The sequence below is a fragment of the Rhinoraja longicauda genome, chromosome 20 (genome assembly GCF_053455715.1).
Source record: "Rhinoraja longicauda isolate Sanriku21f chromosome 20, sRhiLon1.1, whole genome shotgun sequence".
Taxonomy (NCBI): domain Eukaryota; kingdom Metazoa; phylum Chordata; class Chondrichthyes; order Rajiformes; family Arhynchobatidae; genus Rhinoraja; species Rhinoraja longicauda.
The window spans coordinates 18,567,706-18,590,302 of record NC_135972.1 but is presented as its reverse complement, the minus strand read 5'-3'; the positions used below and the strand labels follow the sequence as shown (position 1 = coordinate 18,590,302).

Genomic DNA, 22,597 nt, shown 5'->3' with positions numbered 1-22,597 from the left:
GACCACTCCGTTAAAATCGCCTATACTGAAGTGTAGTACGCAAAGGAGCCATTTTAGTAGGCAAAACCCGCCGTTCGCTATGCCTCTCGCAGTGTAATCAGTGTTGTGGGGGAATAGTATGTGTGATGATACCATAAAAATGTTGAATATATCTCATCTATCAATTCACAGATTTTTGTTATTTTTCTTTTAAAATGTTTCGGCAAGTTTCTGCCTACTAAAATGGCGCCATGACACACTACGTTTTTTTATGGTTGAGTGGTCTATCTTGGTCTGCTCTATTATCTTTGATACTGACTGCACTCAAGATGCTTTCATTGACTGCCCCAATGTTCCCCAGTCTTCCTGTCTTTCTCCATGGTAAAAACAGAGGAGAACTACTTGTTGAGGACCTTGCCCATCTCTTGTGGCTCCATGCAGTGTTGATCGCTTTGATTTCTGAGGGATCCCACTCTCTCTGGTTATCTTTAATGGGATTATCTTTAATGCTGTCTGCCAGAGCTATCTCCTTTCCCCTTTTTGCCCTCCTGATTTGCTTTTTTAGCTTGGTCCTTAGTTCCTGGAACTCCTCCAAGAATACACTTGATTCCAGCTGTTTATGTGTAGGCAAGAACTGCAGATGCTGGTTTAAATCGAAGGTAGACACAAAATGCTGGAGTAACTCAGCGGGACAGGCAGCATCTTTGGAGAGAATGAATGGGTGTTTATACTTGCCTCGTGCCTCCTTATTCTTGACCAGAGTCTCCATTTTTCTAGTCATCCACACTTCCTTATGCTTACCTGCCTTGCCCTACACTTTAACAGGAACATGCATGTCCTCGACTTTTGTCAGTACACTTTTAAAAACATCCTTTTCCTCACGTTCCTTTTCCTTCAAACAACCTATTGCAGTCAACTTGAGCGAGTTTCTGTCTCATACCCTCAAAGTTGGCCTTGCCCCAATTTAGAATTTTAACTTGTGGGCTCGCTCTGTCCCTTGCCATAATCATCTTTAACCTAATAGAACAGTGGTCGCTTGTCCCGAAAGGGTTACCTACAAACACTTCATCCACTTGCTCCTCCCAATTTCCCATGACTAGATCAAGTATTGCCCTCTCCCAAGTGGGGCCCTCAACATATTACCAGAGAGAACTCTCCTAAATACATTTGACAAATTCCACCTGGTCTAAACCTTTTGCACTATGACAATCCCAGTCAAAATTGGGGAAGTTAAAACCCCCCAGTACGACAATCTTATTAGACCTACAGCTGCCTGTAATCTCCTGGCATATTTGGTCTTCTAATTCCCGTTGACTATTTGGGGGCGTGTAATACACTCCCAACAAGGTGATCATCACTTTCTTGTTCCTCAGCTCCACCCATATAGCCTCACGAGACAAACCGTCCCTAATGTCACCACTGCCGTGACATCCTCCTTAACCAATAATGCATAAGCTTTTCTCTTATAACCCCATCTCTGTCTCTCCTGATGCACCTGTACCCTGGAGCATTGAACTGCCAGTCCTGCCCCTCTGTTCACCAGGTTTCCATAATGGCTACAACGTCCCATGCCCTAAGTTCATCTGCCTTACCCGTTAGGCCTCTTGCGTTAAAATAAGTGCAATTTAATCTAACATTCCTTCCTCGTTCCTTCCTATTATTATCCCTGTTCTCACTGTGGTTTCTGATCATAGTGTACACAACCATGCGACGGTGGAACTAGGACAAGACTGGTCATCTGTCAGCTGCCGCAAGGCCAACGACTGGGTGACCAAAACTGTGACATCTTGGAGAAGCCTCCTGACAGAGAACAGTGCAACATGCAACCTTGCCCTGGCAGTGTCTCATGGCATCGAGGACCATGGAATTTGGTACGATAGTATACTCTTTCTCTTTTTCTCTCGTATTTGTGTGTACCTACTCAGAATCATACGTGCATAATTTCAGGGAGCTGTGATTATTTTTGTTTTTGAATGTAATGTTAGCAATAACCATGCAAAAAAAATCCCGTTTTATGAACATAAGGGAAAGGTGAGAATGCAAACAGTTATCAGGGATATGTTCTATGTAGCTCAAGTAAAGGTCACAAACTATGGTGCTTAATGATATACAATAGCCAGTTAAAACATGGCAACTTCAAGCCTCTGAAGAATTAGCTTTCAGAGCAATGTAAACCTTATTACAGAACAAAATAGCTGGCTGCTTTTAGTTATAGACCGGAAACAATTTATACCAGAATTTTTTTTTATGGCAACTTGTATAACTTGTCTTCCATTTGTTTCACTACGAATAATTTGTAAATTTGTCTATAAGGAGTTTTCTTCCGTATAGCAATGGATCAAAACAATAATTGAAAAGTAGATAATTTGTATAATAGAAAGTACAATTTTGTACAGAATGTATCTTTAATGCTTTCATGAATGCACTGAGGAAACTCGCTCATGCGCATTTTTGGTGTAATTTTAGTAATTGGTGCTTCAACTATCCAGTCAGACTTTTGGAGTCTGGCACCATACAGAACAAAAAATGCACAATAGAAATTTTATGGGATTAGCTGTGATAAACTCCATTCTTATGTTGCAATCTAATGTAGTCATGTGTTACAAATGCAGTTATTGCAGTGGATGTCTGAATTTTATCTTAAAATAATTTAGTTGTATTTAAAGTGTAAAATAACTCAGATGGTTTATAAGTGTTATTCACGTTAGTAATGAACTTTATTAATGAACACTCTTTAGCTGGAGGTTCTCACCTAGGGGGTGAACTCCATTATTTGGTGCTGTTCCATGTTGGTAATCGCCAGTCACAGTTGACGTTGCTTCATTAGAGTCAGCGGTAGAGATACAACAATCCTACACAATAATGACGATAGGCCATAAGAGCCTTACACAGAAAACTGTAAAACCACAAATTGTAAAAATTGTCTTCTGCTATGTTGCTTCGTATTACATTTAATTGAAGAGAATCAGTTCAGTGCTACAGGGATTTTTTTCCCCAGGAAAATATCTTGCTGACTGTGTGTTAATCTGTGGTTTGTAGGTTTTCCCGTTTTAAACAATTTATTACCTCTTAACATGCTTCTCAGTTTGAATGAATAGATGGCAAAATACCTCCAGTCACGTCTGACGATGCAACTCTCAGACCTCAGCTATTCATGCACTGTGAAAAGCCTTAAACATCCCACTGTGCTTATTGGCAAGCAGTTGTATAGGCTGTGATTACATATTTGGTTTGTTTATGTTGGTACATTGGTAACACCCATTTGATCGCTGTAGCAGACTCTAGAATTCTCTCACTGGCAACGCAAAACTTAACCTTGGTAGTGTGGAGTGACTACTTTGAAAATTGTCAAATAAATTGCATTAAAACATGCTTCAGCCTTGCTCTATTTATACTTGACTTTATTTGAATAATTAGTAATATACAGCATGGACACAGGCCATTTGGCCCAACTTGCCCATGCCGGCAAAGACGCTCCTTCTACAGTAGTCCCACGCCCACATTTGGCTCATATCACTCTAAACATTTCCTGTCCATGTACCTGTTCAAATATCTTTTAAATGGTGTTACAGTACCCAACTCAACTTCCTCCACATACCCACCATCCTTTGTGTGAAAAGGTTGTCCTTCGTTCCTGTTAAATCTTTCACCTCTCACCTTAAACCTCTGTCTTTTGGTTCTTCATTCCCCTAATCTGGGTAATAGACTCTACGCATTCACTCTCGCTATTCTCCTCATGATGTTAGATCCCTCTGTAAGATCACCCCTCAGCCTCTTATGCTCCAAGGAATAAAGTCCCAGCCCACCTCACCTTTCCCTATAGCTCAGATCCTCAAGTCCTGGCAACATCCCCACAAATCTTTTCTAAACTCTTTCAAGCATGAAAACTTACCCTGCACTTCTCTTTCCAGCTTAACAACATCCTTCCTATAGCAGGGTAACCAGAACTGAACACAATACTCTAAGTGCGGCCTCACCTTTTACTGGCTTTATCTTGCACTAAATGATGTTCATGTTATTCCCTTTATCATATATATCTGTACACTGTGGATGGCTTGATTGTAATCATGTATTGTCTTTCCGCTGACTGGTTAGCGCGCAACATAGGTTTTTCACTGTACCTCGGTACATGAGACAATAAACTAAGCTCAAACCTCTGCTCCATAGCACTCCCAGAGGCTCTGCTCTGGTTTGACCTCTCAAGGTGCAATACCTTGCACTTGTCTACATGAAACTCCACTAACCATTCATTAATATACTTGCCCAACTGATCAAGATCCTGCTGTAAGATTTGATAACCATCTTCACTATTATGGTATGACCCACTTTAGCATTATCTGCAAACTTACAAATCATACCTTCTACATTCTTATCCAATTCGTTGTAACAATCCACAAACAGCAATGGGCCCAGCACTGATCCCTGAGGCACACCACTAGTCTTCCAGGCTTCTAGTCCAAGAAACAAGCTTCCACTAGCACCCTCTGCTTCCTTCCATGAAGCCAATTAGCTAAGCAGGCGCCTAGCTCTCTAGGATCCCATGCAATCTAATCTTCCTGAGAAGCCTACCATGCAGAACCTTATCAAATGCCTTGCTGAAGTCCATAGTGACAACATCTATGGCTTTGCCCTCCTCTTCCGTTTTGGTTATTTCTCAAAAAAAATCAGATTCATAAGATATGATCTCCCATGTACAAAACCATACTATTCCTAATCAGCTCCTGTCTATCAAAATCATATATATTTTATCCCTCAAAATCCTCCCTGGTAACTTGCCTATCACAGATGTTATGCTCACTCATCGAAAGTTGCCAGGGTTTGCCTTGCAGCAAACCTTAAATAGAAGCACAACATTAGCCTCGTTTCAGTTTTTTGGCACCTCACCCGTGCCTAATGATGATTCAACTATCTGAGTCAGAGCTCCTGCAATATCTTCTCTAGCTTCCCACAGTGTCTTCAGATATATCTGATCAAGCCCAGGAGATTTTCTATCTGCCTTCACACACCTTGGAACATCCAGTCCCTCCTTGACCGTAATACGGACTGTCCTCAACACATTTCCATTAACTCCGTGTAGAGTCCCAAGTTCCCCCGTCTTTCTCCGCAATAAAAACAGAGGAGAAATACTCACGGAAAACCTTGCCCATCTCCTGCGGCTCCACACAGAGACGGCGGCTTTGGTTTCTGAGGGGCCCTCTTTTCTCCCGAGTTACCCTCTCTTGCTTCATGTACATAAAACCTCTTTGGATTTCCATCTGTCAGAGCTGTCTTCTGCTTCCTTTATAACCTCCTTATTTCCTTCTTACGTATGCTCCTCAGTTCCCAAACTCTTCCAGGGATACATTTGATCCCAGCTGCCCATACCTGTCCCATGCCTCCTTTTTCCTAACCAGAGCCTCAATTTCTTTTGTCATGCAAGCTTTCTTGCACTTCACTCTAACAGGAACATGCATGCCCTGACTCCAGTCATCACACTTTTAAAAGCATCCCACTTTCCGGATGTTCCTTTGCCCACAAACAACCTACTCCGATCAACCTTAGCAAGTTCCTATCTAATATCATCTAAGTTGGCCTTGGCCCAATTCAGAATTTTAACTTGTGGGGGCGTTATAATATCCATAACTATTTTAAAGCTAATAGAACAATGGTCACTGGTCTCTAAAGGCTCACCCATGGACTCTTAGTCACTTGTCCTTCTCAATTTCCTATGAGTACATCAAGCTTTGCCCTCTCCATTGTAGGGCACTCTACATACTGCCTGAAGAAACCATCTAAACTATTGGCAGTCCCAGTCTATATTGGAAAGTTAAAATCCCCAACTATGACAACGTATTCATCTTGCAGCTGCCTGCAATCTCCTGGCATATTTGCTCTTCTAATTCCCATTGATTATCTGGGGACCTACAGTACACTCCCAACAAGGTACTCATCCCCTGTTTATTTCTCAGCTCCACCTATGTAACCACACTAGATGAACCATCAATAATGTCATTTTGGGCTACTACCGTAACATTCTCCGTAAATCAATAAAGCAACAACCCTCCTCTTTCACCCCCACCTCTATCTCTCCTGTAGCATCTGTACCCTGGAACATTAAGCTGCCAGCCCTGTCCCTCTCTTAGCCAGGTTTCCGTAACACCTACAACATCCCCGTCGCATGTATCCATCCATGCTCTGAGTTCATCCACCTTACCCATCAGGCTCATCGCATTCAAATAAATGCAATTCAGTCGAACAGTCCTTCCTCATTCCCTGCCATGCCCCTGCCTATCCTGTCCACTAAACTCTCTTTCATTATCTTCCATACCAACTTCCAGCCTCCCACCTGCATCAGTCCGCCAATGGATCCTGCCCCCTACCCCCCCCCCCCCCTCTTTCCGGCTAATATAGTTTAAACTCACCCATGTAGCACTAGCAGGCCAGCCTAGCAGGATATTGATTTAATTAACAAAAGTTGATGTTTAATTCAAAGATACCGCAACATCTTTGGTTTTGAATTGGCTCATTACTCTTACTTAACCCAATCATTCCTCATTCTGAGCATGACTTCACATCCGTTCCCAGCATGTTCCTTTATGGTCACTAGGTTGTTCAACATTCAACCTGCGGAATAGACAGTTACTCTGCTCTGATAGACGTTCATTTGATTGAAGCTTCGACCTCTTGTACAATTTATTTGCTATCCCATGTTAGTGATAGCAGCAAATGTTAGCTGTACTTGAAGACTGATTAATATGAGGTAAAAGGAGAAACTGCTGAAAACGCTCAGTAGGTCAGGCGATATCTGTGCAGAGAGAAAGAGATACAGAGTTAATGGTTCAGGTTGAAGATCTTTCACCAGAACTGAGGGTGAACTTTTTATTTAATTCCAAATTTTTTTTTTAATGCGCTTGAATGTTTTAACTGAAAGCGACAGACCAATTCTTGCTTGTGGATGGCAGCAGCTGCTTGTTCTGTGCAGTACTGAGCTGTCGTTACCCAACTATAAGCCAATATAGTGAGTCCTGGAAATTCAGGAGCAGAGTCCTTTATGCTGCCTGAATGAAGGAAGAGGAATGTGCATGGATTACAAGTCATGTTTTGGAAATGTTCAAAAGTTGCAGAAATACTCATGTAAGTTGGCATAAGACCTATGTTAGAATGCCACAATATGCTTCATATGCAGCTCTTTTGTCAGCTGCAGCTGAGGTAGGAGATTGTTGTGTAATTATCCCAATTCTGAAATACGTTCATATTCATTGAGAGGACAGATAATCTGCTCAATGCCCTGTAAGATGATAAAGCTTTTTCTTTCAGAAAAATAGCTGTAATTATCACCAAATTGTTGTGAATAGTTCTTAATTATTTGTGTTTATACATGATGATGTAGGCTGTGTCACTATGTCTTTTACATTGGGCCTGTCGTTGATGCAAGGGATATGAAGGTCTTTTTGCTTTTTCCCTATCCCACCCCAAAAATGTTGGCAACATGATTGGCAAGTACTTTTCTACCAGATTGTATCCCTTGAAATCTTATTTCATTGAGTCGATGCAAAATAATTTGAAGACATTTTGCCCCAGGTATAATGTTGGAGTGAGCAACAAAGCCATTTTTCCTGTTAATAATAATTTTCAAATCACGCCATTCTGTTGCATCAACCAGTGTGTTTGTATTTGTATTTGCTTCCCCTCCCCCCAATCTTTACCTCTGATCAAACATTACAATCTTCTTTATTTCTATTTTCAGTACATATTTTTTGTTGAGCTGTTCTGTTATTTAAAACATCTTGTCGTTTTCTGTTACACAAATTGTGATACGTAATTTGCTTTGCACATTCTAAGCAAGTTCCCCAGCCTTTCCCTCTGAATGAACTCAAAGGCTAAATTGATTGGGTTGTATCTGCATCGTCAGTGCTTATAATCCTTTGTTTAAAATGTATTTATTTTTGCATTTTTTGTGGAATTTATTTCAAGTGACATATGGAAAATTATTACCTTGTTCACAAACTTCATTTCAAATTGTAAAATATTAAAGAGTACAATATTGTAGAATCTATCTGGTGTTTTTATTATGGTGTAAATATTTTAAATCGATATATATAGTTTGTTGAAATTGTTATTCCTAGATTGTGGACTGTTATTTCCTCGACAAGTAGCTGAAAGCAATTTCTATCATTAGTCTCTGATTTCACCTTAAGTTAAGGTTCGCACTGTACTGTATGTATTATTATATAAAATCCATTGAACTGTACAATCATTGGGACTCACTGGAGCTGTGGACTGTTGAAGGTTCTGTAACCTTTACGTGAAATAATATCTTCAATGTCTGGAAGATATACAGTGAATGTCACATGCCACTGAATGGTACGTGCATGATGGTAATAGCAACATAGTGAACCCATATACGTGTGCATGTTGGTGCTCCGTTCCCTGAATCGAACCAGGTTTCTCCTCTAAAGAACACTGGGTGACATAGCCGCTCATAACCTAGGCTTGAGTCCAAAGATGCCACTGGGCTGAGATATCAAATGGTCCTGCCTGAGGTATTAAAGCAGATTGTTTTCAATTTTAACTTTCATATAGTGTATTACATCTGAACATCACTTGTATTCTTGAATGGTCATTCTGCAGGTTTGTCCAGCAGTACCGGCATCCATTTGGTAAGATCTGTTTTAGAAGTGCAATTCCATTCTCACTAATTTAGCCATTGTAATCCGCAGCCAAGTTTGACAAGTATAAAGTTCTCATCAGCAATTTTTATTTCATTCACAAATAAACTGTAAAATCAATGAAGAAAGCAGCTGTTTGAATTTTGAATCTTGTCTGGCTTGACTGAATGACCTGGTGGATTCCATCCATTGAACATCATGGGTTCACCACAGCCATCCAGTAGTTGATGAACCGGAGTGATCAGTTAATCAGTCCTAACTAACTAAAGAATGAAACAGAATTGTAAAACACACCACAGGCTGATGACGTGTACATAACATCATTTATAATAGCACGAGAAAAGCAGTGATCGATTAGTAAATTGATCATGACCGCAGCTGTGATCTGCAGTAGATAGGATACATTGATCACTGTTGTATATTGTGAAACATGACTTTTAACAGTTTAACAATGCTCCCTGTTACATGACTTATGAATGTTGTAGTTCTAGCTAAAGGAAGCAGATAAGTTAAAATAGAAAAATTGAATTGTTGTGATAGATAGCTATGAGACAGAGAAAATAGACCAATTAAGTAAGTTTCTACACTCCATGGTCTGTTGTCATAGTAATCTTAAAGCTATCAACCCAGTCTTATTTCAAAAGGTAAGTAATCTTCAGCATTATAATTACACTCACGACCATTGGAAAATAAGTACAGCAATTTAAAAATTGGTGGGAAATATTTTATATCCTTTTACCCTGTACACTGTATTTCCTAAGAGTTTCAACGCTTGAGGTAATTTCCTGTGTCAACCTGATTAAGACATTATGACTTAATCCACCTAAATGAGCACAATGTAATGGGACGTACTGGAATTGTGTTTTTTACATTGTGTAGTCATCTTGAATGAGTTTAAGGGAAGGAGCAAAGTGGGTGTCTTTCAGAAGTTTTTTCCATGTGATGTGAAAATGAGCAACATAATGAGAAAGATCAAGGGGCAGGGTGGTGTTACCTTGAGCATTACCTGCCCCCAAAACACACATGTGCCCACACGCACACTGCCCAGTAGGCGTAGTCTCCTCCAGCAGAATCAAAGCTTGTAATCGACTCTACAGCTGGACAGACTACATTTCTTCCTGCGTCTAAACTGAGGCAATTACTTGCAAAGCTCCTTGTATCAGTAATGGTCAGGAGAGTTAAGAGTCAACTGTGTTTAATTGTCATATATTGAAAACAGAACGATGGAAATCTTACTTCCCGCAGCTTAACAGGCCTGTAAACACAATGGCACACAGATAATATATAATAATCAAAAATACAATGAATTAATAATCGTACTAGTGCAACCAAAGACATGGTCCATAGAAGATCATAATTGCTGAGGCTGGTGTTGTGTCATATTCATGAGCCTGATAATTGCTGGGAGCTTCTGCTGTTCCTGAATCTGATGGTCACACATTAACGATGTTGCAGCTCTTGTTTGTGTCTAGTGTTGTAATGTGGTAACAGCAAAGGATTAGGGATTGGATGAGAACTTGGTAAGAAACAGAATTGTGGATGTTGTTTATGGGCTGCTTTTTACGTGGATGTTCATGGGCTGCTCTCTGCAAGCTGCTTTTTAGTCTGTTTGCTGGTAAACAGAGATGTTATCTGCCATTGTTCTGCCATCGTCTTCGTCTGCTCAAGGGTCTGAGTGCCGAACATGTCGTTGTGGAGTGTGGCCTGTAATACATTAAAAGATCAAATATTGCAGTTGTAAGAATGTCTTCATTTGGGTCCTCTATTTTGATGTGTAATTTATGGAAACATTTTTTTCAACTAGTCAGGTACATGAATGTGTACATAGAACACAGAACACAACAACACAGGAACAGGCCCTTTGGCCTACTATATTCACTGGAATTTAGAAGGATGAGAGGGGATCTTATAGAAACATATAATATTCTTAAGGGATTGGATAGGCTAGATGCAAGAAAAATGTTCCCAATGTTGGGGGAATCCAGAACCAGGGGTCACAGTTTAAGAATAAGGGGTAGGCCATTTAGGACTGAGATGAGGACAAACTTTTTCACCCAGAGAGTTGTGAATCTGTGAAATTCTCTGCCACAGAAGGCAGTAGAGGCCAATTCACTGGATGTTTGCAAGAGAGAGTTAAATATAGCTGTTAGGGCTAAGGGAATCAAGGGGAGAAAGCAGGAACGGGGTACGGATTTTGGATGATCAGCCATGATCATATAGAATGGCGGTTGGCTCGAAGGGACGTATGGCCTACTCCTGCACCTATTTTCTATGTTTCTACGTCCGTGATGAACATACCAAGTTAAACTAATCTGCTCTGAGCAAGTGATACATATCCCTCTGTTTTCTAGATATCCGTGTGCCAATCTAAAAGACTCTCAAATGCCACTATCGTACAGTATAATAATAATAATAATAATGTATTTTATTTAGATAGCGCTTTTCATATACTCAAAGACGCTTTACAGAGATTTAGAGAACATAGGGAAATGAATAAATAGATAAATAAGTAAATAAATAAACGAACAGAGAAAGGAGACAGAAGGTGAGGTGACCTTCAGTGGTTGAAGGCAGTACTGAACAGGTGAGACTTCAGCGATGTTTTGAATGTGGTGAGGAGTTTCTAACGGTTTGGGGTAGTGAGTTCCATAGGGTGGGAGCAGCGATGGAGAAAGCCCTGTCCCCCCAGGATCTGAGTTTGGTCCGGATGGTAGTGTGCCTGTGGAGGAGGTCGGTCAGGTCGGATGGGGCCAGGTTATGGAGGGCTTTGTAGGTTATGAGGAGGATTTTGTACTGGATTCTCTGGGGGATGGGGAGCCAGTGGAGTTTATAAAGGACGGGGGTGATATGGTCACGGATCGGGGTGTGGGTGAGTAGACGGGCAGCGGAGTTTTGAATGTATTGAAGTTTACTGATGATTTTTGAGGGTGCGCCATAGAGGAGGAGGCTGTTGCAGTAGTCCAGACGGGAGGTGAGGAGTATCTACCTCCACAACCACCCCTGGTAGTGTGTTCCAGGAACTCGCCACTCTCTACGTATAAATAACGCCCTACACATCCCTGTCAAACTTGCCCCCTCTGACCTTAAAGCTATGCCTTATAGTATTTCTGCCCTGGGGAAAAGGTTCAGACTGCCTACCCTATCAATGCTTATATTTCCATCATGTGTCCCTTCAACCTCTGATGTTCCTGAAAAATCAATCCAAGTTTGTCCAAGCTCTCCTTTTAGCTAATACCCTCTGATCCAGTCAGCATTCTGGTAAACCTCTTCTGCACCCTCTCCAAAGCCCTTTACATCCTTACTGTAGTGCGGTGACTACAACTGCACACAATATTCCAAATGCTGCCTCACCAAAGTCCTATAAAGCTGCAACAGCACTTGCTGACTTTTATACTGATTGCCTCAATCATTGAAGGCAAGCAAAACATTATAGCATATAGCTCATTTACCACTCTAACTCCCTGTGTTTCATCTGACCTACGAATGTAGACCCCAAGATCCCTCTGTACATGAATGCTGTTAAGGGTCTTGTCATTAACTGTATACTTTTCCCTTGCATACGACCTCCAAAAATATCACATCTCACTTGCTTAGATGATACTCCATCTCTTAATCCTCTGGATCAGCATACCGTGAGGGACTTTATGACTTTATTCCTTGGAGTGCAGGAGAGGGTAAGGGGTGATCTTATAGAGGTAAATAAAATCATGTGGGAAATTGAAGTGTAAACGCACAGAGTCTTTTACCCAGGATAGGAGAATCAAGAACCAAAGGACTTATGTTTAAGGTGCGAGGGGAAAGCTTTTCACTCAGATGGTAGTGAGTATGGCAAAGGAGGTAGTTTAGGGAGGGTAATATAACTACCTATAAAAGCCACTTGGACAGGTACATAGACAAGAAAGGTTTAGAGGGAGTTGGGCAAACCTGGGCAAATGGGATTAGCTTAGATGGGGCACTTGGTTGGCATGGATGAGTTGGGCGGAGGAGCTGTTTCCATGCTGATGGCTCTATGACTCGATCTCTACTTTTCATCTTAAACAAAGGAAGAACTTAGCTGACACAAAATGCTGGAGTAACTCAGCGGGACAGGCAGCATCTCTGGAGAAAAGGAATGGGTGACGTTTCGGGTCGAGACACTTCCTCAGACTCAAGACGAACTTGGCTACTCTCCAGTCTTCCGGGACCTCTCCTGCAGCTAGAGAAGATGGAAATAATCTTTCTCAAAGCCCCTGAAATCTCTTCTCTTGCCTCTTTCAATAACCTGAGATAGATCCCATCTGGTCATGGGGATTTATCCATCTTAATTTGTGTGTAGCTCTCGTGCCCACAAAACAGGAAGGATGTGATTGCACAGGAGATATGAAGAAGAGATTTTCCTCGATGCTGCCTGGAATGGAATATTCACCATATGAGGAGAAACAGGTTAGACAGGGTTTGCTTTCTTTGGAGTAAAGGAGACTGAGGGGTGGATAGAATAAGAAACTGAGAAGCACAGATAGGATAGATAGTAAGAAAATGACCAAGTGGCAAAAGACCATTTGTCATGTATTGAGAATCTGCAATCCAGGCATCAGGGGTGATGGGAATCTTGAATCACAGCTACAGTTTCAGAGTAAGTGGGAACTATTTAAATAAGGGGTGAGAAGGACCTGTTTCCCTGAGGGCTGAATTCCTTCCACAAAAGGCCAGAGGGCCTCTGTCATTGAACATGTTCAAGGTAGAGATAGACAATTAATTAGACTAAATGTGGAGTCATAAGTTGTAAAGAACAGGCAGGCAAGTAGTACTGAGAACCAGGTTGGATCAGCCATGATCGGATTGAGCATCTTTGAGGCCCTGCTCCTACTTGTTGTGCTCGAGCATTACTCTCGGCAATAATGAAGCAGCTGGGAACTCTGCCAATAGGTCCAAATGTGAGATCCTATTTACTAAATGACTTTATGCATTAGCTCGCAGAGCACTTACCAAAGTCACAGAATATCAGGGGATCAGACTCGTGTTTGGACCGGTTGCTGCAACAGAGCAAACTGTATTCAATCATCAATTTAAAAAAGGAATAGACATATCCATTTGTCCTGGATGACGTCATAAATGTTTGTAAAATTAGGTATCGGCAGCAAATATTATTCCACAGTTGATCATATCGACAGTCGAGAGCCAAGGAAACAATAAATGTAACAAGCCTTCTTCCTAAAGCAGGTGGGTTTAATAAAGCTGGAAATAAAGATAAATTCACCTGGACCATCTCCGACAACTCCCTCCCCATTCTTGATCTCACCGTCTCCAGCAAATGAGATGGAGTATTGACTGACGTCTATTACAACCATACTGTCTCCCACAGCTATCTCGACTATACTTCTTCAACCTTGCTTCCTGCAAAGGCTCTATCCCCTTCTCCCAATGTCCCCGCTGCACCTGCTCCCTAGATGAGGTGTTCCATACCAGGACATCCGAGATGTCCTCATTCTTTAGGGAACGGGGGTTCTCCTCATCTATCGTGGATGAGGCCCTCACACATGACTCCTCTGTATCCCGTAGTTCCGCTTTTGATCCCCCTCCCCCCAGTTGCAACAGGGACAGTATCCCCCTAGTCCTCACCTTTCACCCTATCAGCTGTCCTATACAACACACCATCCTCCGACATTTTCACCACCTCCAACCGGATCCCACCACCAGTCACATCTTCCCATCTCCACCCCTTTCCGCCTTCTGCAGAGACCATTCCACCCGCAACTTCCTGTTTCACTCATCCTTTCCCATCAAACCATCCCCTCCCCAGGCACTTTCCCCTGCAACCGCAGTAGATGCAACACCTGTCCTTATACCTCCTCCCTTGACTCCATCCCGGGACCCCAACAGTCCTTTCAGTGAAACAGAGGTTCACGTACCTCCTCCATCATCATCATCTACTGTATCCGTTGTTTTCGGTGTGAGCTCCGATATATCGTTGAGACCAAGCGATCATTTCGCTGAACAATTGCGCTCAGTCTGCCTTGGCCTAATGCGATCTCCCGGTTGCCAAACATTTTAACTTCCCTTCACATTCCCCCCTTCACTGGAGGCCACACGCAAATTGGAGGAAAAGCAACTGATATTTCGCTTGAACTTTCATTTCTCTAATTTCAAGTAACCCTTGCATTCTCTCCCTCCCCCACCCCTCCACCCCCCTACCTCCCCCCCCCACACCCCCCCACCCCACAACCCCCCCCTTCTTCCCGCCCCCCTCCCCCCCACACTCACACCTTCGTCATCCTACCAATTCCACTGTTTGCACCCCTTTATCCCTTCATGGGTTCCACCCTTCCTCAGTCATTTGTTACCAGCCTAATTTGTTCTGGCCTTTTCCTACCTCCAATTCCCACCCCTCTACTTTCAGTCTGAAGAAGGGTTCTGATCCAAAACGTCACTGGTTCCTTTTCTCCGGAGATGCTGCCTGACCCGCTGAGTTCCTCCAGCATTTTGTCTCTAAAAAGTCTGATTGTCAGTCCTTAGAGAGGGAGTTGATGATACTCTCAGTAAATCCGTCTTGAAACGATACGATTTTAAGTTGAAAATAGACATAATTCTCCAGTTCAAGCTCTGGAAATCTAACACTTGTAAGGCTTCCTCTAACCCTCAATTGTCCAGTGGTTAATTAACGTGGGTCAACAGAGATATAATTTCTGATTTTATGCATTGCCACATGAATTTATAGTTCATCCTGAAGTGACTCCAGCTGCGTGTGATGGCGAGTGGGACCAAAAAAGTGCATGCAGAACGATTTAAATTTTCGATCCTGAAAGTGCCTCAGGAAATAACGTTCATTTTTCTCATTCTTCTCCCACATGTGCACCAGGCTCTGGTATCTCAGATTCGGTTGTCCCACGGACACTGGATTAGTTTGCAGTACGCTTCTTAAATGCTGGAAACAGAAGTAATTATTTTGTCATGGTACTTGAGGCAGATGGAAACTGTCTAATGTAGCAGTCTGTCGGACAGAAGGATAAGTCAAGAGAAAGCGCTTGGAAAGAGTACATCCCCATTTGCCAATAATAATAATAATAATGCATTACATTTATATAGCGCTTTTCATATACTCAAAGACGCTTTACAGAGATTTAGAGAACATAGGGAAATGAATAAATAGATAAATAAGTAAATAAATAAATGAACAGAGAAAGGAGACAGAAGGTGAGGTGACCATCAGTGGTTGAAGGCAGTACTGAACAGGTGAGACTTCAGCGATGTTTTGAATGTGGTGAGTGTGGAGGAGTCTCTAACGTTTTGGGGTAGTGAGTTCCATAGGGTGGGAGCAGCGATGGAGAAAGCCCTGTCCCCCCAGGATCTGAGTTTGGTCCGGATGTGGGGGGATAGGAGATTGGCAGCAGCAGAGCGGAGGGTGCAGGTGGGAGTGTGCCTGTGGAGGAGGTCGGTCAGGTAGGATGGGGCCAGGTTATGGAGGGCTTTGTAGGTTGTGAGGAGGATTTTGTACTGGATTCTCTGGGGGATGGGGAGCCAGTGGAGTTTATAAAGGACGGGGGTGATATGGTCACGGATCGGGGTGTGGGTGAGTAGACGGGCAGCGGAGTTTTGAATGTATTGAAGTTTACTGATGATTTTTGAGGGTGCGCCATAGAGGAGGCTGTTGCAGTAGTCCAGACGGGAGGTGATGAAGGCGTGGATGAGGGTTTCTGCAGCTGTGGAGGAGAGGGATGGACGGAGACGGGCAATGTTTCTGAGGTGGAAGAAGGCTGTCTTTGTGATGTGTTTGATGTGTTTGTCGAAGGAGAGGGTTTGATCAAAGATGATTCCAAGATTCCGGATGTGAGGTGAGGTGGATACTGGGAGACCATCAATGTTGAGGATGAAGTTTTGGGTGGATTTGGTGAGCGTTTTTGGACCAATGATGATGATTTCAGATTTCAATGACGACCAATAACAAGGTGGGACCAGATTTTGACGGTGTACTTCATGAAGGAACTACATTCAGTCTTCACATGCCATGGAAAACCATTTTGACTCGTTCTGATTTTCTCTTTACCAATTCACTCCCCTTCTGAATGTACTGGGCGAACTTGGATGTTTTCTCTGGTGCATCCGTGGCTGGCGGGAGGGAGACCTGACGGAAGTTTATAAAGGCATAGATAGGGTAGATAATCAGAACCTTTTTCCCCAAGGTGGAATTTTCAAAGACGAGAAGGCAGAGCTTTAAGGTGAAAGGGTCAAAGTTTAAAGAAGATGTGCAGGGTAAGTTTTCAAACTGGAAAGAGTGCAGAGAAGATCTACAAGGATGTTGTTAGGACATGAGGGACTGAGCTATATCAGGAGGTTGGGCAGGATAGGCATTTATAACCTGGAGCACAGGAGACTGAGGGGTGATCTTATAGAGGTTTAAAAAAGCATGAGGGGAATAGATCAGATGAATGCCAAAAGTCTTTTACCCAGAAGGTTTTGCAATAAACTTTCTTTCAAGATTCAAGACTGCTTATCTGTCACATGCACTGGATATGAACCAGAACTATGAAATTCTTACTTGTTGCAGCTTTATGGGTACATTGGACTCAACAACAACAACAACAACAACAACAAAAATGGACAGTAAATTGTTATTGTAAGTAAACAAGACTATGATAGAGCTAATATCAAATTAAGTAGAGCTACCGTAATAATGCACGTCCCCAGTGGGTTGGTGCTGAGGTAGGGTTCTGGTGAGGGTGTCCAGGGTGGTTGAAGAACCAAATGGTTAATGAGCAGAAGCTGCACTTGAATCTGAGGGTAATGGTTCTCAGGCTCCTGTACCTACTTCCTGGTGGTAGAAGCATGAATAGTGTGGCCAGGGTGATTTGGGTCTTTGACAACATTAACTGACTTCTTGAGGCAGAGTTTCCTGTAGATGCCTTCAATTGTCGGGATATCACTCTGCACGATGGACTAGTGAAAATCTAAATATAGTAATCCCATCAGTTCTCCAGTATCCACAGCACATTTTGCCTTCAAGAAACTCCAATAAATTGGTTGAACATGATGAACTTTGTTCAGTTTGCCTGATTAGTTTGTATTTTTCATAAGATCCTTCCATAATATCTATTGTTACAACTTTTAACATCAGGCTGTTAAGCTAATTGCCCTGTTGTTTCCTACTTTCTGTCTCCACGCCTGTTTGAATATTATCCCATTGCATTTTCAGATTTTTCCTTTTATAGTGGAGATGGTGAACTCAACATTTCCTTCTAAATGTTTTATCAAATTGCTAGCAAAGCAAAACAAAGTGCTGGAGAAACTCAGTGGTCAGGCACTAATGAAGAGAATGGACAGATAGCTTTATGGGTTGCACCCTTCTTTAGACTGATTCGACTTGGGGGGGATAAAGCTGGAAAAAACAGGTAGGAAGGGGGCAAAGTCTGGAAGTGTTAGGTGGATACAGTTGAGGGAGATGTGATTGGCAGATGGGTGGAGTACGTGACAAAGGCTAGAGGTGAAGAAAGACACGTGGCCGTAGTTTGAGTCCACGCAAAAAAATGGTCGAAGAGCAGAGACCAACAGGAATCACATAGAGGGAGCAGAAGGAGAGAGTCTCATAGAACTCTCGATGCAGACAGATCTTCTTCAAAGTAGGGCAAGAAAATAACTGCAGATGCTGGTACAAATCGATGGTATTTATTTCACAAAATGCTGGAGTAACTCAGCAGGTCAGGCAGCATCTCAGGAGAGAAGGAATGGGTGACGTTTCGGGTCGAGACCCTTCTTCAGACTGATGTCAGGTGGGCGGGACAAAGGAAGGATATAGGTGGAGACAGGAAGATAGAGGGAGATCTGGGAAGGGGGAGGGGAAGAGAGGGACAGAGGAACTATCTAAAGCTGGAGAAGTCAATGTTCATACTGCTGGGCTGCAAGCTGCCCAAGCGAAATATGAGGTGCTGTTCCTCCAATTTCCGGTGGGCCTCACTATGGCACTGGAGGAGGCCCATGACAGAAAGGACTTTGAGGAAATTTTGCAGTGGAGCAGTAAAATGGAGACACAAGAAACTGAAGATGCCGGAATTTTGAGCAAAAAAAGTTCTGGAGGAATTCAGTGCGTCAAGCAGCATCTGTGGAGGAAATGGATAGATGACATTTTGGATCAGGACCCTTCTTCAGACTAACTGTAGTTAACTGGAGTAGGGTGAAGAAAGCTGGAAAGGGGAGGTGGGAGTGGGGGCAGCCTGGAAATGATAGATGGATACAGGTGAGGGTTGTTTTGGAATAACTGTGTCCTACAATATTAATACATAATTTTGGTATTTATTTATTTTTAGTTGCAAATATTTGGGGATGAAATTAACTTTAGGTGTTAGCGCGTCAGCTCCATGTTTTATGCCTCAGCTTCATTTTTCAATGGTACAAATATTGGGGGGTGTGAAGCAAAACAGAACTTACTGTCAGTACCTTAGCCTCATCAAATTACTGCCAGGGTCATGGCAGCAATAATAGAAAAAAAGACCCTCACTGGGGAAAATCTGAAATTCAACCAGAAAGAAATTCAGTGCAGCTGAAATGCTCAATGAAGACCCTCGGCAAAAGCACCACACCGGAAGCGATAGAGTACTATTCCTCGTCTAAACTCTGACTGTCCCTTGGTGTACTGTGTACATCTATTTTCTTTGTCTTTTAGACTGTAGACTTTAGAGATATAGTGCAGAAACAGGCCCTTCAGCCCACAGATTCTGTGCTGACCTATACACTAGTGCTATCCTACACACTAGGACAATTTGCAATTTTTACCGAAGCCAATTCACCTACAAACCTAGCGGCACAGCAGCACGGTGGCGCAGCGGTAGAGATGCTGCCTTACAGCGAATGCAGCGCCGGAGACTCAGGTTCGATCCTGACTACGGGCGCCGTCTGTACAGAGTTTGTACGTTCTCCCAGTGACCTGCGTGGGTTTTCTCCGAGATCTTCGGTTTCCTCCCACACTCCAAAGACGTACAGGTATTGACTGGGTAAATGTTTTTTAAAAATTGTCCCTAGTGTGTGTAGGATAGTGTTAATGTGCGGGGATCGCTGGGCGGCACGGACTCGGTGGGCCGAAGGGCCTGTTTCCGCGCTGTATCTCTAAAAAAATCTACATGTCTTCGGAGTGTGGGGGGAAGCTGGAGCACTGGTAGATAACCCATGCGGTCACTGGGAGAATGTACAAACTCCATACACCCGTAGTCAGGATCGAACCCTGGCCTCTGGCGCTGTAAAGCAGTATCTCTGTTGCTGCTCCATCACCTTGTCAAGTAGGGTTTGAAAGTCAAGCAATATGAATGCCTCTGCAAGTTGATATCTTTAGCCTTTTAGGAGCGTGTGTCCTGTAAAAGCTGCTAACAAAATTTCCCCGACCGTAACCCAATTTGTGACCTTTGTGAATATGTAAAATAGGTGGTGAAATGCAGTGGTAAAAGTTGAGATTAAAATGCTGTTAACTGGACAGAAATTATTGTACGTGCATGGGAACTTTCAGAAGAAAATTAAAATAGTAATAAAACTTGTCCCTTAGTTCAGAAATGATTGTTTTGTGGGGCTCAAGGAGCAATAAAGAATTAAATCAAGAAACGTGATGAGTAGGGGTACTGTGCTGTGTCGTTGTGTCTGAAAGCAGTCTTTTGCAAGAGGCAGGTGATGATGTGTGACATAACTGAGCAGGACTGTCTTGGCAACAGACTAAAGTCATAAAGCTAACCCAGAGGTTCTGTAAACCTTTATAAAGGACGACACTTCATGACTGAGATTGGAGCTTGTCAGGGTTTTACTATTGCAGAGTTTTACTATTGCCCATCTTTAAAACAAATGCTATATCTCATTTTAATTCTTCTGCTGTTTTGTTTTAAACTATAATAATTCTGATAGATTTAGTATTTCTAATGCCCAGTTGAATTTGTAGACCAAGCAAAGGAAATGGGCATATCTTTGGATGAGATTGTATTTACGTCTGGGGATACTGGAAGATTTAAGCAGTTTCAGCTGCACAGGTATTGTCTCCTAGGCTGCCCAGATACAGCAATGGAAGAAATACTCCAGAGGTCAATCCTTTGGCACAAACATAAGATGACCTTGACTACGATCTTTGTTTCCTCTCTTAGCCACACGCAAGTTCCTGGAGGACTGAATAGTGGCCAATATTGTTCCTTTGTCTAAGAAGCGAAGTGGAGAAACTATAGGCTCACATCAGTGGCAGGGAAACTATTGGAGAGAATTCTTTGAGATAGGATTTACTCCCATTTGGAGGAGAATGGTCTAGATAGCGATAGCCAGCATAGCTTTGTGCACAGCAGGTCGTGTCTTATTTACTTGATTGAGCCTTTTGAGAGGTGGCGGAGGAGATTGATCAAGGTAGGGCGGTGGATGTTGTATACATGGATTTTAGTAAAGCTTTTGATTAAGGTCCCTCATGGTACGGTGATCCAGAAGATTAAGATACACTATGACATGGTCACATGGAACGTTGGAGGTTGAAGGAAAATGTGATAGAATTGTATACAATTATGAGAGGCTGGGTAGACAGTTAGAACCTTTTTCCAATAGTGGAAATATTCAACACTAGAGGGCTTATCTATTAGACGAGAGGGGGAAAGTTTAATTGAGAGGTGCGGGGTAATTTTTATATACAGAGTGGGGGCCTGGAACGCATTGCCAGGGATGGTGGTGGAGGCATATACAATTGTGGCATGTAAGAGGCTTTTAGACAGGCACATGGATGTGGAAGGAATAGAGCGATATGGAGCGATATGGATCATGTACAGGCAGATGAGATCAGTCTAACTTGGCAAACATTATGGCTGAAGGACAGATTCCCGTGCAGTCCTGTTCGATGTTCCATGTAAGATTATTGACAATATTATTTTGAACCAGATATTAACATTTAAAAGAAAACACCGATCCTAAACAAAAGCCAGTGGAAAAGTTTGCCCCGTTGAATTTCTCATGTTGGAGTCCAGGTGAGCTGATGTTATTGTAGTAAAAGGGAAGACTGGTGTATAAAATAAGGGCTTTGTGCCAGAGTTCTGCCCAGAAGTAGATGTCACCGATAGTGCAATAAGGAAGAGGCAAGAGAGGATAACATTAGTTTAAGAGCAAGACCTCCTTGAGGTCGCCAGCACTGCTTGTACAATAGTTACTTAATTCCAATGGGACGCCACTTATTGGAAATGTGTTATTCCAGTCTTCTATTCCTCCTGTGGTGTGGGCATAATTTCATAGGAGGGGAATATTGTGAACATTACACCTCTGTTAAATTACACAATTGCATTAGTCTCCAAATGGTTGCTTGGAAAAATAAGGATTAATAAGTGGAAGTTTATTGGTTTATTATTGCCACGTGTTCCAAGGTGTCTTCAAATGACTGTACTTAATTTAATATTACGTGCTTCTAAATGCATCTGTGACAACCTAGCAAACCAGGGGTCAGCATGCGACAGCGCCCGCAATAAGCAACGGAACCTGGCGACAAGCCAGCTGTCGCCGAGAAATTTCATACCGGATGATTTCTCAGCGACACGCCGAGCGAGATCCACTACGATTCTTTGAAGACTCCTCACGATGATGATGCCCGCGACACCCCGGCGAACTGTCGGCGACAGCCTAGTCGCCAGCAGTCGCCTTAAATTTGCCTAAGTGGGACAGGCCCTTTAGTAGACTTTAACTTGCTTGGAAAATAATGGAGAGTGCTGGCTAGTGTTGTTGATGTGTTCTCAAGACCCCTTGTTGAAGGAAAAAAAACTGCAGGTGCTGGTTTAAATCGAAGGTGGACACAAAATGCTGGAGTAACTCAACGGGTCAGGCAGCATCTCGGGACAGAAGGAATGGGTGAAGTTTTGGGTCGAGACTCTTCTTCAGCAATGAAGGGAAATTGACCTACAACTCTATTTCTCTCTCCATGAATGCTGCCCGAGTGATTCCAGCATTTATTCTTGCCACTTCAGATTTTCAGCATCTGTGTTTTATTGATTTTCATTAGCACAAGGACAGAG

At 42.6% G+C, this 22,597-nt stretch overlaps 1 protein-coding gene and 1 long non-coding RNA gene across 4 annotated transcripts in view; one reads left to right on the top strand and one right to left on the bottom strand.

The window, feature by feature from the left end:
* Positions 1 to 22,597, top strand: part of LOC144603602 (A disintegrin and metalloproteinase with thrombospondin motifs 20) — a 272,822-nt gene that overhangs the window by 166,998 nt on the left and 83,227 nt on the right. The window contains exon 28 of the mRNA XM_078417074.1: positions 1,674 to 1,850. Within this exon, the coding sequence (XP_078273200.1) occupies positions 1,674 to 1,850 (177 nt within the window). The remainder of the gene's footprint in view (positions 1 to 1,673; positions 1,851 to 22,597) is intronic.
* Positions 9,373 to 22,597, bottom strand: part of LOC144603603 (uncharacterized) — a 66,624-nt gene continuing 53,399 nt past the window's right edge. For all 3 annotated transcript variants that reach the window (XR_013548644.1, XR_013548643.1, XR_013548645.1), the window contains exons 4-5: positions 13,593 to 13,639; positions 9,373 to 10,331 (exon numbers count right to left, since the gene is read on the bottom strand). This is a non-coding gene — a long non-coding RNA (uncharacterized LOC144603603). The remainder of the gene's footprint in view (positions 10,332 to 13,592; positions 13,640 to 22,597) is intronic.